The sequence below is a fragment of the Hemibagrus wyckioides genome, linkage group LG17, assembly GCF_019097595.1.
Source record: "Hemibagrus wyckioides isolate EC202008001 linkage group LG17, SWU_Hwy_1.0, whole genome shotgun sequence".
Taxonomy (NCBI): Eukaryota; Metazoa; Chordata; class Actinopteri; order Siluriformes; family Bagridae; genus Hemibagrus; species Hemibagrus wyckioides.
This window is the reverse complement of record NC_080726.1, coordinates 9,140,586-9,155,964: the sequence shown is the minus strand read 5'-3', so window position 1 is coordinate 9,155,964 and position 15,379 is coordinate 9,140,586. Positions and strand designations below refer to the sequence as shown.

At 39.2% G+C, this 15,379-nt stretch overlaps 2 protein-coding genes across 2 annotated transcripts; both read right to left on the bottom strand.

The window, feature by feature from the left end:
* Positions 1–263: 263 nt before the first annotated feature.
* Positions 264–6,230, bottom strand: seraf (Schwann cell-specific EGF-like repeat autocrine factor). The gene is made up of 5 exons (XM_058413935.1): positions 2,125–6,230; positions 1,855–1,950; positions 1,516–1,620; positions 1,064–1,159; positions 264–534 (listed from the first exon to the last, which is right to left on the bottom strand). The coding sequence occupies exons 1-5, from the start codon at positions 2,357–2,359 to the stop codon at positions 422–424; spliced, it is 645 nt and encodes a 214-aa protein (XP_058269918.1). The 5' UTR covers positions 2,360–6,230; the 3' UTR covers positions 264–421.
* A 150-nt stretch (positions 6,231–6,380) lies between these two features.
* On the bottom strand, positions 6,381–12,702 carry tmem106ba (transmembrane protein 106Ba). The gene is made up of 8 exons (XM_058413934.1): positions 12,549–12,702; positions 10,783–10,974; positions 10,320–10,383; positions 9,922–10,081; positions 9,051–9,191; positions 8,162–8,211; positions 8,013–8,066; positions 6,381–7,311 (listed from the first exon to the last, which is right to left on the bottom strand). Exons 2-8 carry the CDS (start codon positions 10,970–10,972, stop codon positions 7,191–7,193), a joined length of 780 nt encoding a protein of 259 aa, XP_058269917.1. The 5' UTR covers positions 10,973–10,974; positions 12,549–12,702; the 3' UTR covers positions 6,381–7,190.
* Positions 12,703–15,379: the final 2,677 nt, after the last annotated feature.

Below are 15,379 nucleotides of genomic sequence, written 5' to 3'. Positions count from 1 at the left end.
GGTACTCCAGTTTCCTCCCACAGTCCAAAAACATGTACATTAGGTTGACTGGTAATTCTAAATTGCCCATAGGAGTGAGTGTGTGTGGTTGTCTGTCTATATGTGGCCCTGTGATGGACTGGCGACCTTTCACCCAATGTGCGCTGGGATAGGCTCCAGCAGACCCCCGTGACCCTAATTAGGAATAAAGCGGATATAGACAATGAATGAACTAAATGTTCATTATTATAATATATGAAAGTAAATCAACCACGCACACAAACTACTATTTAAATGTATTTATTGTCATAAAATCACACAGCATACATATAATGTAACAAATGTGTTTACAAATATAAAAAGTACAAGTAAATGAACAAACTTAAATGAATAGCACCATGTTGGTCAACTGTCCATCTCTGACAGAGTGTAAGTGCGGAGATCAGAAGGGTTTTTTTCTGTCTTCGCACTGAGCGCCAGAGAAGGCAGTGCGACAGCGGCATTTGTCCGGAGACACACACTTTCCACCGTTCAGACACGGCTTCTTACACACAGCTGTGGAGAGAAAGCAGTGTGCTTAACGGAAAACGTGTTGCTTTATCTGAAACTGGTATGAGATCAGCATCGCAGTTTAAAGAAAGACTAAAGAAAAAAACACAGTTCAAATTATATTTTACAGGATTATACAGTATGGATTATATTTAAGCTTCCATCAATAGTACAGTCCAGCAATATTATTTAATAGCGTCACCAGAGGTTAAATTCTATGTTGAAATGTTTTATTCAATAGCCACAATATATATGTTAATATAAATAATAGATAGACAGACAGACAGACAGACAGACAGACAGACAGACAGACAGACAGACAGACAGACAGACAGACAGACAGATAGATAGATAGATAGATAGATAGATAGATAGATAGATAGATAGATAGATAGATAGATAGATAGATAGATAGATAGATAGATAGATAGATAACCTGATGTGAGAATATAAGAAGTATATAAGAAGTATAGTTTTCTCGATGTGTGTGTGTGTGTGTGTGTTTGTGTGTGTGTGTGTATGTAGTTTGGCTCACCGATGTGACAGGCTCCCCCCAGCCATCCCTCAGGACAGCTGCAGATTCCTGGAGCCATACAGCTGCCTCCATTCTGGCAACCCTGAGGACAGATTGCTGTAGAAACAGAACCAGCATACACACACACACACACACACACACACAATGGCATTCAGTCATGAAACACACCCACATGTTCTTGTACTGTATCTTTATTGCTAAGCCTGGTATTATTCAATTCATCATTAGTTTAAAGGTTTACTGTTTTGTTTGCAAAACTACAAATTACATCTTCAGGATAAAACCAGATAAACCTCAGATGTGTTTTGAGTTTTGAGAATGTATCATTAATAAGACATAATTAGAATGTTATATCCCCCCCATGTCCTCAATTTCCTAAATTCAATCAAAACTCCTACTTACATGTCATTATTTCTTGGAAAATAATATATTAGTATAGAAAATCAACAAACCTTCTTGACATTTGGATCCAGTCCAGCTGGAAAGACAAATGCACTTGGCGTGTCCATTCACTGCAATACATTCTCCACCGTTCCAGCAGCCGCCATCACATGCCACTGTTAAAGACACAAAACTCCATGGTTAGTAATCTTTCTTTTGTTTGCAATATCTGTCACTGTTTGTTCGCCAAATAAGAGTCACAGTAATTTACACAGTAATGAACACTCTCATTTTTTTTTACTTCTTTTATCCTGTAAATGTGAAATCTGAACCTCAAACATTTTATTTTCTCACAGGTTCAAGTCACAACAGTAAAAGTGAGAGCTTACTGTAGAAAATGATCAAAATACCTTTTTCACAATATTTTCCACCAAGTCCTGGAGGACATCTGCACTTTCCAGGTCGGAGACATTCACCCCCGTTTTTACACTTTGGCTCACAGTTAGCTGAAATAAACAATATATTAAAATACTGCAGTCAAATTTCTTGGTTTATAAAAAATATAATTGTGTCAATATGCAGAAAATCTCTCTCTCTCTCTCTCTCTCATACACACACACACACACACACTCCTCACATCCTCCCACACTCTTTCAATGAGTAAAAAGTGGAAACATCACCATACTGGCAGGTCTCTCCTTCATAACCCCGTGAGCACAAGCAGGTGCTGTTTCGGATACAGATCCCAGCATGCCTGCATGGTGGATCACATACTGCTTTCAGATCAAACACAAAAGGTAACGAGACGCCACGGGGCGAGTCCGATCCTCCCAGACATACACCAGCTAGCAGAGCCAGCATAGTCATCAAGAGATAAATCCAGAGCAGTGAAGATGACTGACTAAACCCTGCCATTCTTGTATCCACACACACTCACACACAAGGAACAGGCAAGAGTGAGGGTCTGGGAATGGTGTCCAGCTCTCTGGATCGACCACCCTGTTCTACAGCACACCTGCAGGAGAGAGAAGGAATGACACAGAGCCATGGAGAGCAAGGAATGTGAAGAGTGTGATTTCTAAATATTTTAAAGGTGTATAGGGCATTTGATAAATCACACAGGTGAGCCTGACTGTTTTAGCTGTGAGTTTAGATTTGTACTACACAGTGAGAGATCTTGATGTGATTTTTTTTTTAAAATGATAAGCATTTAATCACAAATTTCAATCATATCAAATTGTAGTAATGATCTGGAGATAAAAATATTCGTATAAAGACTAACAACCATAAAATACTGTATAGTACTATGTCTATGAACTGTAGTCCACAAACATGGTTACAGTCTCTCATGAAACTTTCATGGTCTATTTGTAACATATCACATTACCAGATGTAAGGAAATGGTTTTTCCAGATGTGCACCAAATGATCCCCCTCTTCAAGACGAGTACAACTTTATGTTTTCAGACCCGAGTTCACTCATTTCTTTCTCCCAGACAAAAAGATCTGCATGTAAGATGAACACACTGCCAATTGCATAAAGTCTGCTCATGTTTAACTAATGATCTCTGGGCTGAAATGATCTATTCTATTACTATTTCACTAGTTTTACTGTTGGTGTTTTTACTGTAAATTGTAGAATTTAATTTAAAGATTTTACACTGATATATTTCAGCTAAATCTCTCTGTATGCAGATATCACAGTTGTTGAAAAGCTATATAAATTTCCCTGAGCTTTCGGCTAACAGATTATGAACACCAGCTGTTTTTTCAGGTGTTTACGTTTTTTCAGGAACCAAAACAGGCATATCTTTCAAAAGTGAAGAAGGAAGCAAGAGTTTTTCTCTAATGGCATTAACAGATGCCATAGCTGTTCCCTCAGGAGGCCTTTTCCTCACTGAGTTCAGGGGAGTACTTTTAACCAGCCTAATTTAAATAAGCTAATTTAATTTAAATAGTTTATATGTTACACCGATTCCAGAGTTATTAATTCACTAAGAGAAAATGTGCATTTATTACATGTTATTTTAATATTTTAATTTATAAATAGGCTATATATCCCCCAAAAAAGAAAAGAAAATTTAAGCTGAAGGTTTCAAATGGGAGAAATGGTGCCATCTAGCGGACTTCAAAGCAGTAACATAAAAAGGCGTTAGTTGGTTTACTAAAAAATCATTTTTAATAATGTCAGTATGAACACAAAATTAATTCGGAAAAGTTTGCTGTTTTTTCAAAATGACCTCAGATTTTATCAAAACAGTCATACATCCAAATCCCTCTTCGATTCGAGTACAGATGTCAGGGAAGGTGATATTTGCTGTTAGGACTTTAAATGAAGAATCCTCTGATTGTACTTTCGACAATTAAAAAACAAACAAACCCTGAAATCAATGATTAGTAATAGTTGATCATCCTAGTGACAGGGAATACTAGCAGTTATCCTGTGTTTATATGTTACCTGTTGTTCTATCCCACCACCAGGGGGTGGTGTTCCAACATCTGTATAATACACCACTCAGCCATAACATTATGACTTATATTTTACATTACATTTTATATTACATTATGCCTAATATTGTGGCCCATCATGCACTGTGTGTTCTGAGACCTTGCTATCAGAACCAGCATTAACTTCTTCAACAATCTGAGCAACAGTAGCTCGTCTGTTGGATCGGATCACACGGGCCAGCCTTCACTCCCCACATCCATTAACAAGCCTTGGCTGCCCATGACCCTGTCTCCGGTTCACCACTGCTCCTTCCTTGGACCACTTTTGACAGATACTGACCACTGCAGACCGGGAACACCCCACAAGAGCTGCAGTTTTGGAGATGCTCTGATCCAGTCGTCTAGCCATCACAATTTGGCCTTTGTCATTTTTCCTGCTTCTAACACATCAACTTTGAGTAGAAAATGTTGACTTGCTGCCTAATATATCCCAGTGTTACATCAGTGTTGTTTACTTCACCTGTCAGTGCTCATAATGTTATGGCTGATTGGTGTATATACCAAATGGCAACAAGTGACCAGCTCACCCTCACTGACTGACTAGATCGAGCTTATAAGATGTAAAAAATAGATGTATGGTCATGCACAGGCAATGAGTGATGATCAAGTCACAGCAAGAAAATTCTTAAATTTGAGGCTCAGTAAAGCTCCATTGACAGAAGCCTTGCAGAGACCTTGAGCAGCATTAGTATGGGAAGGTATATCAGAGTTAGTGAGGACCGTTAACCTCATGAGTCCAGCACACTTTGCTCCCTACTCCAGTGCCACTAAAGACCAAGTATGATTACTATGTTACTTCTTTCAAAGGTGTTTGGCATTTGTGTGCATGTGCAAAAAAGGTATCCATGTTTAAACACACACTCTCACATAGCTTAAAGATTAAACTTCAATTAATTACCGTTAAAGATAAAAACAACTACAGCAAGCATAACAGCTTTCATAACTTGGGCATTCAAAGAGGACTTGGGCCAATAAAACATGTACATATGAAGGCTCAAAATTATCTTCACCTGCCACTAATTTGTGATGTATAAGCAAAGAGATCCACCTGTCCACTTTGCGTTTCATTAGGCCAGCAGTTTCTCAACGCTTGACAAACATAGCTGCCATCTCCCATCAGTGGCACAAACTAAACTTTTCAAAATGTCTGGCCATAGTGTTGTATGCTTTCAAGAGGAGACCACTACCCTTATTGACATTTGGACAAAACATAAGAATATCAGCCTTGAAAAACAAAAAGCACAAAATAGGATAGAGGTTACAGCAGAAGAGCACTGCAATGTTGTGTAAAAGTAACAAAGCTGTGCCAGAAGTACTTGAGTACCTGGAGAAAAAGGTGATGAATAACAGCGGATAGCTGGGGTCTGATATCTATTGGAGTTGTGATGTGAACAAAAAAGAGGTCTGAGATCATTGCTAATAAGGAATTTTAAGTCCACTTACTTTGTGTCCACCAAAAGCACCGAGATCATTTGCAGCTGATGTCCTTTAAACGTGTTTCATTCATTTACAATGTGAAACCATACTTTCTGATCATTAGAACATACATTTATTTATTTATTTATTTAAGCTATATTCTGCCCCCTAGTGGAATAACAAGAATAACAATCAATCCATCCATTTTCTGTACACAGGCTTACAGCAATCCTGGAGCCTGTCCCAGGGAACCACGTGGGGGATACCCTGGACAAGGTAGCAACCCATCAGAGGTTATAATCAGAGATGCCAATCAGCCTATAATGCATGTATTTGGACTGGGGGATAAAAATCGGAATATGGGGAAAACATGCATGCAGGGAAGAGGCAGGAATTGAAACCCTAACCCTGGATGTTTTAAGAAAATATGCTAACCACTAAGCCCCTATCCAAAGCTTTTTAAATCAATTACAGTCAGATTGTTAGAGGTGAATGGGGACACATGTAAACGAGAGAATGAAGGATGCACACAGAATTATCCCAAAAGTAACATTACATAATCCTGTAACCCCACACTCCAATTCCTTTCCACCCAACTCCCTCAAACATGCAGTGTCTATTGTCTACTGTCTGATAACTTGTCCACTGTATAATTTGTTGTTAACTCTACAGTCTGATCCTGCTGCCCTGTTTGTTGGCTGCGCCGTCTGGTGTAGTGTGTTGAACTGTCTGCTGTGGTTTGCTGTCCAGTCTGTTCTAATATACTGTTTAATGTTACACATTAGCACCAAACCAAAACCAAATCCTGTGAACACAAGTCACAAGCAATGAATCGTTTCTGATTCTGATTCCTTCCTGTACAACTTACCCTCAATCTCAATCTCAATCCTGTGCACTAATAACTGTTAATATAATTAAACTATATATCGAAACATAATTATTTTTCTAATATAATTTGGAAAGTCTGAAAAAAGGCAAATGGTCAAATAATCTGAGCACCGTCTCAAAAAACGATCAGTTACAACAATCTTTTAATGTTACATCAAATCAAACAGAAAAAAAATAACTCACGTCTTGGAAAAGTCTTGGTTCATCTTTCAATCAAAATTTGTGAAGCTCTACTGTTTTTTAGATTTAGATTTCTGTTACAGTGGTAAAATAAAATATAGCCTTACTGATTATTTAAAAACCTAAATAGCCTAGCTTCACATAATAACTGCACATTTCAATAATTAACATTTACAGCACCTCATTATAATATCTTTATATCATTTGACATGTAGTTTGTGTATCAAACAGACACCCCGCCACACCCACTCAACTCACTACCCCCATATCACTGACGATAATTATTCTTAAATTTCAGATTTTTCATTTAAATAAATACTTGTAAAATACAAGGTATAAAAAGGTAGCTTAGATTTCATATGTCCATCTATCCTGCAAATAATATTCCCTCCATACCTACTGCTCTGAATGTAAATAGAATAAATAGTGAATGGGAAAAAAAGGTAAGTGGTTCATATAAAACCAAGAGAACGCAGCTTATGTGAGTGCAGTCAATAAGTAGTAGAGAGTGACGCTAATGTGTAGTGTGTTCCTTCTACATCTCAAACCACAGAGGACCAGTCAGTCACTGCAGTCATGTCAAAACAACTTTTTACCTGTACATCTATCTACAAAAGTCATCCACAGAGGAGTCTGAGAGCATTCTGGCTGAAGCTTCACCCTGGTCCTGTACATGCACAGCAGTTAAAACGTATCATTGAGACGCTCCGCGTGGACACAGTACACGCTGCGGCTAAATATCAAGGTGTAACGTGTCACTGTATCACTGTCATGTGTCCATTGAGACTGGTAGTGTTTGAGCCACAGTCCACGTACAGGTAATTCTCCTGAGAGACCTGCTCAGCATGCCCGAAGTACACGGTGGTGACGGTCATCCTGAAATACACAGACCACAGCACAAGGTGAAGGAATGAAATGACGGAGTCTCCGAAAAAGCATTGCAGCACAAAGGTTAACACAATATGGTAGAAATTGCTAATTAAAAACTCTCACTCAACACTGATCTTTATGGCCTTTAGGATGCCATAAATATAATGCCATCATATAGATGAAAACTGTGACTTCTTGTTATATGCTGTGATTATCTTAAGACTAAACGGCACATCCCTACGTGTTTTATTCCTCTTATCATTTTTCATTAATTAAAGTAAGGCAAACTGTTTATCCATTTATAGTTACATTTGTTGTTGTGGAACATCCTTGAGTGGATTCCAAGTGCATTCCTGCTGTTTCTTACATTCTAATAGCTATATTAATGATCATTTCCTTACCAGACACTCTTTTTCAAGTTTATAAAAAACAAATGCAGTTTGTCATTTTTCATTATATTAATGTAAATGCCTCCTTCCAGAAAACTTCAAAATATTAATTTTAATCCATTCATGTAGCATGTCTGATATATTTCCCTGTGCAATTTGTTACTATAGAAATGAATATTATATTGGCATATGCACGTTAATATAAACATGTGATCTGCCTTGTAGTTGGACAATGTGGTATAAAGATCGCTGATGACCAGTGGTTATCTCTGGGCAGTTACACTGCACTATATTATAGCAATATATTAACAAACTTACTGTATGATGACCACAATGTTGTGCACTTTTATAGCCTGCATGGTACAAAAGTCACTGAAAGACAAAGACACACACACACACACAAACCCGTTAATGAATGCTGCATGTGCTTTAGTAGTTAAGCATATGTCCAAACTCAGAGTACTTACTAGATGTAGCTCATCTCATTGGCTATGACTGTGGAAACAGGGAAATCGACCTAAACAGGAACAGGCACAGTCGATACCAGGCTGTTAACAGTGCTTACGGTATTTACACAGCATTGAGCCATCTGATTAGATAGTCAAGAGTTGAAGGAAAGTACTTTTAGTCTTTTAGTACTTAAAATGTAAAACCACTCAGTGAGGAAGTACATGTCAGAATACACTATTTTCAGTACCGTGTAGTTATTTCTGTACGCTCAGCAGAACAACTCATTGCTAGGTCTTTTGTTATCTTGGATATATGGTGGAGTTGATGACTCACTTTAAACAGGCGCTAAAAACAACATGGAAAGGCACTCCTTAAAGTAAACTAATGACTAACAGGCAGCAGGACACAATCACTTTAGCCAAAGGCAGAGAACAATCACCCATAACCTAGAGCAATGAGTTACATGGGCAATTTAATGTCTAAGTCAGAAGACCGGTCAGCTGCTCCAGACTGGCATTCTGCATCATATGTTCCTCTTTTGCATGTATCCACAAAAAAAGGTCTATTTAAATGAAGTGAAAAAGGAGAAAACGCATTTAAAACAGTATATCACACTTACGCAGCTTACTGTTTTCCCACCTCGTATATATGATTTAAAGATGAACAACTGACTAACAAGATACTACTTATTAGGATTCTAAAATTAACATATAAGTTAACCCTTTACATATTACAACATTTATCAATTGCGTTTTGAGCTGTGTGAACACTCAAACCCCTCAAGCTCCAGTGAGCTACATTTTCAACGGTTAAACACCAGTCTATAGAGCATGTAGCACTCTCTGAGGTTTGGTCCTATTTGCATGTGGATGTGAAAGTAAACCTGGTGTAAACGAATGTACGCACCTGCTGCATATCCAGGGGCATTACGCTGGTCAGATTGCTCACGTGTGATTTTCCGATCACTGTTTTATAGAACTGCACCTGCGCTGTGATGTTTGCCACTTGTACCGGATAGTAGTTGTTATTAGTGATGTTCAAAGTGTTCTGAAATGAGACAAAACGTAACTTCATTAATTCTACACAGCTTGAAATGACACTCCTTATCTTCACATTAAACCTCAAACCATAGAAAAACAAATCATCAGACAGGAAACAAATAATAAAGGGCAATAAAATGGGCAGATAATACAAGATGTGTAATTAAGGTGTTACAAGCCACCAGAGCAGTTCTAATGTATTATGCCGATCATTCTAAAAGTCTACTTGTGCAGTGAACATCATTCTTCCAAAAGATATTCCCTCAACTGCATTTTGATGATGAGATGTTGACAAGCATGCATTTGATTAAACCACAATTATCTGAATATTTAGGCTTGCTTCAATTCATGTGACATTTGAGTAGCTACAATAAATGTATGCGAATAATGGCCCTGTAGAATACTTTCAGAAGACCCTGATTAACATCACACAAAGCAGCATTCATGAAGGATTAAAAAAGTTAATATTATGCCATTGTATATTATTTACTTATTAATTAATATTAACACTGACATTTTATTGTATCCTGCAAATACTGGCAAATACCTCCCATAAATAACCTAAACTTTACAATTCATATTATCCTGTAAATATGTAATGAAATGCCAAATTATGAATCCTTTAAAATTGCTACCCATTTGTCTTTCACATGCATATTAAGCAATATAATACAGCTTCAGCTACTAAACACTTGACCAAAGCCATCAATAAAACAGAAAAACGCAAAAGATCTCACTGTTATGTTGAGATAGACGATTCGTTGCTGTGCATCAAATGTGACAGATGTAGATTTCACACCCATGTAGGCGACATCAATGGTGCGGGGGAAGAGGAAAAACACGGCCAAGCCAGAAAGCAGGAGGCACAGCATCACTGACAAGCTCACATACAGCTTACTGTAAAACACACAGATTTGATCAGAGATATCTCTTAAAACCAGTCACAGCATGAATGTACAGGAAGGGTTAATGAGTTGGTAGGATATATGTATATGACATGGTAATAAATAGTCATAAATCTAGCAATACATAGTAATACATTTTAATAAATTATCTTGAACGTGAATGTGCATCAATGAGTCTTTCATTTAAGCTGACAGGTAACAGATCTGTGTAGTGTCCTGATGAAACATACGTTCGTCTCGGCCTCAGTCTTTGGTCACTGTATGGTATCAGGGCAACGAGCTGGTTTTCTTGTTCTGTGCAGGAAAGAAAGCACATCATTTGCTTATGTTAAACCCTCAGTGTTTGCCCCAAGCCATGCTTATGAGTTTTATGGACTACAGTTACAGTGCACCATACTGAAAGCTTGAAACCAGAGGAGTGTTAAGTGACACTTGAGAAACTAGAGATCCAAAGCAAACTTTGGCACTACTTTGGTCTGACAGTGTGAGATCTTTTTTCACTGTTGACAGATTGGCTGCTGATTAATGAAAATTGGTGCTAGACATATCTTTTTAAATGTCTTTACACTCCTCCAGTTCCAAACTCTAATACAACATAATAATGCATAATAAATAGGCAACACACTAAACTAAGCACTGCTAGCTACTTAAACCTGAGATGATTGAGGGGGATAAATAACTAATCATTTTTACCTCTTGGTATTCTTCCTGTTCCTTGGCAACTGGGACAAGTGACACTGTCCCTGCCTGTGAACTCAACATAGGGGAACTGTGAAATTTCATTCTTATCCTCCTCTACAGGTTCAGAGTCAGGATCATCAGATGTCAGTTTCTCCTTGCCCTCGCTTTTGTCTTTTGGCAACGAGAAAATAGACTTGCCCATGGCTGCATTTAAGTGAGAAAGAGAGAGAAGACTATTGGAGCAAAGGACATCATTTAATATCTGTATAATAACATAAAATGAACGACAGCATCATTTTTAGATCAGAAAACACATATCACATGCACAACTGATTTTTAACACAAACCTAGCTTCTGCCCATATGTATATGTGACAAAAATGATGGAGTCTGGTATTTTATTTCTTTAGATTTATTAGATTTGTTATTTGTATTTATTCATGTCACAGTTGAGTATGTATGTTTTACCTGTGAAGGTGTATGCGTTGTACCATTAGCTTTCAGAGGTATGCCTTACTGCTTCCATTATATAACTTCAATTATTTCTTAAAGGCATGCTACAGTATATTCAAGTTTCCGGGCTAAAGATAGAACTAAACGTGCAAAATATGATAATGGTAACAACAAAGCAGCAAAAAAAAAACTCAACCTTTTCCTTATTGACCTTAGTTATGAAAGTGTGACTTAAAATATACATACAGATATTCATACATGCAGAAATGATCACGTAAATGGGTATGGGATAACTTTTCAGACAATATCTTTGGTTACATAAGTTATACACTGATCAGCCATAACATTATAAGCACTGTCAGGTGAAGTGAATAACACTGATGATCTCCTCATCATGGTACCTGTTAGTGGGTGGGATATATTAGGCAGCAAGTGAACATTATGTCCTCAAAGTTGATGTGTTAGAAGCAGGAAAAATGGACAAGCGTAAGGATTTGAGCGAGTTTGACAAGGAACAAATTGTGATGGCTAGACGACTGGATCAGAGCATCTCCAAAACTGCAGCTCTTGTGGGGTGTTCCCGGTCTGCAGTGGTCAGTATCTATCAAAAGTGGTCCAAGGAAGGAACAGTGGTGAACCGGCGACAGGGTCATGGACGGCCAAGGCTCACTGATGCACGTGGGGAACGAAGGCTGGACCGTGTGATCCGATCCAACAGATGAGCTACTGCTGCTCAAACTGCTGAAGAGGTTTATGCTGGTTCTGATAGAAAGGCGTCAGAATACACAGTGCAGGATGGGTCAGGGCTGTTCTGGCAGCAAAAGGGGGACCAACACAATATTAGGCAGGTGGTCATAATGTTATGCCTGGTCGGTGTATGTGTTATATAATAATTCAGGTCATAAATCGACGGGAAAAGGGTTTTAATTTAGAGGGGGGATTTAGTATAAATGTAATCCAAAGCGAATATGAACAATACCTTGAAATGACAGTGAAATACAGGCTTAAAGCTGAACAGAAACAGTGTAGCAGAGCTGACATGAGGCTGGGGGTGTTTTAGGCTCTTACGTCAATAAGGACATGTTGTACTTTATAACAGAAAATAAATAATAATCATACAGATATTCACTAATCATCCTTTATGGTGTTAGTCTGATCATATCTGTTAGTCGAGCTACCCTTATGCTTTGTTTTGGACTTGACATTATTTGCGTCACGTCGTCATTCAACCATTAATAAAAGACGGAGGAAGAAAACATCGTGTACAAAATGTAGATTAGAGCCAGTCAACAGAAATCAACAAGACCTCCTCGATCCTGTACTTACCTTCGTTTACAGTTCCTCCTCTTCCTGATATTTCCCGACACACGGCTTTTCTCTGCTTGTCCTAATCCCACTGTAACGACAACACTGGGGAAGCAGTTGACGAGTGAAGATTAAACGCGCATGCGCAGACCCGTGCGCACGCGCGCTGTACGTAAGCGTGATCTCGCGCAAGGCACGTTTATGTTTCACACGTTTTCGAGTCATTCGATGCGACACCAGTGTGGTGATACTTTACAAAGAAAAGTCATCAGTTCTTAATATTTTGTCTCATTATTGTTTACTGGACTGAAAATTGAGCCATGCTTCTTTTTCTTTCTGCCATAGCAGAGCAGACCTGTGTGGTCTGTTCAGTTAAATTGATAAGCCTGACCCACTCATGTATTTTTGGTGGATGCCTGACAGCATTAGGACTAGTGACTGTCTTCATTTATTTTATAGTCTATATTGCCAAATGTTTTGAGACACACCTAAGGGGCTTGGCCCCTTAGTTCCAGTTCTTAATGCTTCAGCATACCAAGACGATGGATGAGTGTGGAGGAACTTCACAGAGTTCTGACCTCAACCTGATTTTTATAAACATATAACAATACATAAAAACAGGGAAAAATAAGAGCTCGATTAAGTGCTTCAGGAAAAGGTAGGTCTTCAGACGTCGTTTGAAGACATTTTGGACAATTTCATGCTCTGAACTTTGTGGGAACAGTTTGGGGATGACCACTTCCTGTTTCAACATGACTGCACACCAGTGCACAAAGCAAGGTCCATAAAGACGTAGATGAGCGAGTTTGGTGTGGAGGAAATTGACTGGCCTGCACAGAGTCCTGACCTCAACCCCAGAGAACACCTTTGGGATGAATTAGAGCGCATATTGTAAGAAGTATAGTATACTAAGAAGTGGAACACAAACGAGAAAAGTGATATACACAGTGTGGCTAAATATATTAAAATTATTACATATAAGTTTAGATTAGATTTGTGAACCAGAACTAACTGCTTCTGGGACATTTATCCATATATCACATGGTGCGCTATGAATTTATTCGGACATATTATACATTCATATTGGGTTTTAGTTTTGCCGATTGTTTTGTGGTGGGGATGACCGGAGTAAAGCCGGCTAGCACGAGCGCATCAAGGGCTACTAGATATGATGTCACATATGGTGCCGCGATGGCTTACTGAAACCGGAACTCAGTCAAACCATGGGTATTTATTTCTTTAATTTTTATTCCTGAGAGGTACCAGGAAATAAGAAGATTTGCGCTGGTTTACCACTATAGGAAAACACTTATGTTTATGGTTCATTTTTTATTTAAAGTGATTTATATTAGGTTTGGTTGACATCAGATGGAGGAATTAAATGGGAATTCCGAGATGAAAATAGGTAAGAATTTCCTGGTAATGGTAATGTCCCAAGATAGGGGGTGGAGCTTGGCCATTAAATAAGTAGCCAGACTCCAGATAGCGTGGCATGACGGTTTGGTTTGATTTTTCTTCTCTCGTTGAGTTTTGCTCTAATTAAGTAAGCATGCAGTCGGGGCTGTGTGTTAAAAGGAAAAAGGATACTTGTATTCATTTTTGAAACACAAAAGTTTTTTGTGTTTTTGTTGTTTTGTTTGTTTGTTTGTGTATTGTTGATTGGATATTTTTTTCTGAGTCTGGACATTGTAAATATCCTCACTGCTGGATTGGATCTTGTTTTTTTTTTTCTTCTGGTGCATTGTAAATAAAACCACATCATACTCTGGAGAGTATATATGGGTGAGCCATCATTTTTTGGGGGGGAATCCTAGCCTGCCTAGTAGGCCCAGGGAACCCAGTTGGGTCCTGTCAAAGTCTACAACTCCACATGTGGTGTCAGAAGTGGGATGGCTACCCGGAAAAAAGCACCAAAGGGGAAAAGGCCGGGGCTGAGGTCCCAAGCGAAGCATGATGCCAAGGAGGAGGGGGAGGCCTGGGACAGTGTGTCATCAGAGGGAGCAGAAGTCAGGTTAGTGGAGCCCCCTAGAGCGTCAAGAATACCTGGCTTACCATGGACCAGCAGGGCTTCCACCTCATCCAGCGGGGCTATGGCGATCCTGATGAGGGAATTCCTTGATGCACAGCAAGCAAGGGAGGAGAGGTACCTGCAAGAGTTACAGGAACTCAGGGAGTCTATCCAGCACCCAGGTAGATCTTCACTGGCAACCCTGAGTGATAGTGGAAGCATGCAGATGGAACTTCCAACTCCAGGGCCTCCCTGAGCAGTGGCAGTGGCCACGGGAAGAATGGAGCTGCCGACTTGTGCCATTACTGACTGGGCAAGCGCTGGAAGCATATCTAGCCATGGATGATAACCTTGCCGAAAACTATGATCATCTGAAGGACGCATTGCTGCAAAAATTCAACATCTCTAAGGAGACTTACCACCAGCGGTTCCGGGCTTTGACAGTGCCAGCGAATGAGTCACCGATAGAAACTTACCATCGCCCACAAAACCTTTATCAGTGCTGGGTATGTCCTGATTTACACTCCAAGGAGGAGATTGGAGAGCTAGTTATTTTGGTACAGCTGCTGCGAGTATTACCTTATGACAGTCGTACCTGGGTCAAAGAGCATGAACCGGGATTGTGTCTGGCAGCGGCAAAACTAGCTCAGCACCATATGAACGCCCATTGCTCAGGCCTGTGCACCAAACCAGTTAAAGGTAAAGCAGTACCAGTAATGGTATACATCACACATTAGTGAGCAACAGCGGGAGGCTACACATGACCTGAAGACTGTAACTCACCAGAAACTGATTTGCTTCTCATGTCAGCAGGTGGGACACAAAGCATCAGTGTGCCCTGCAC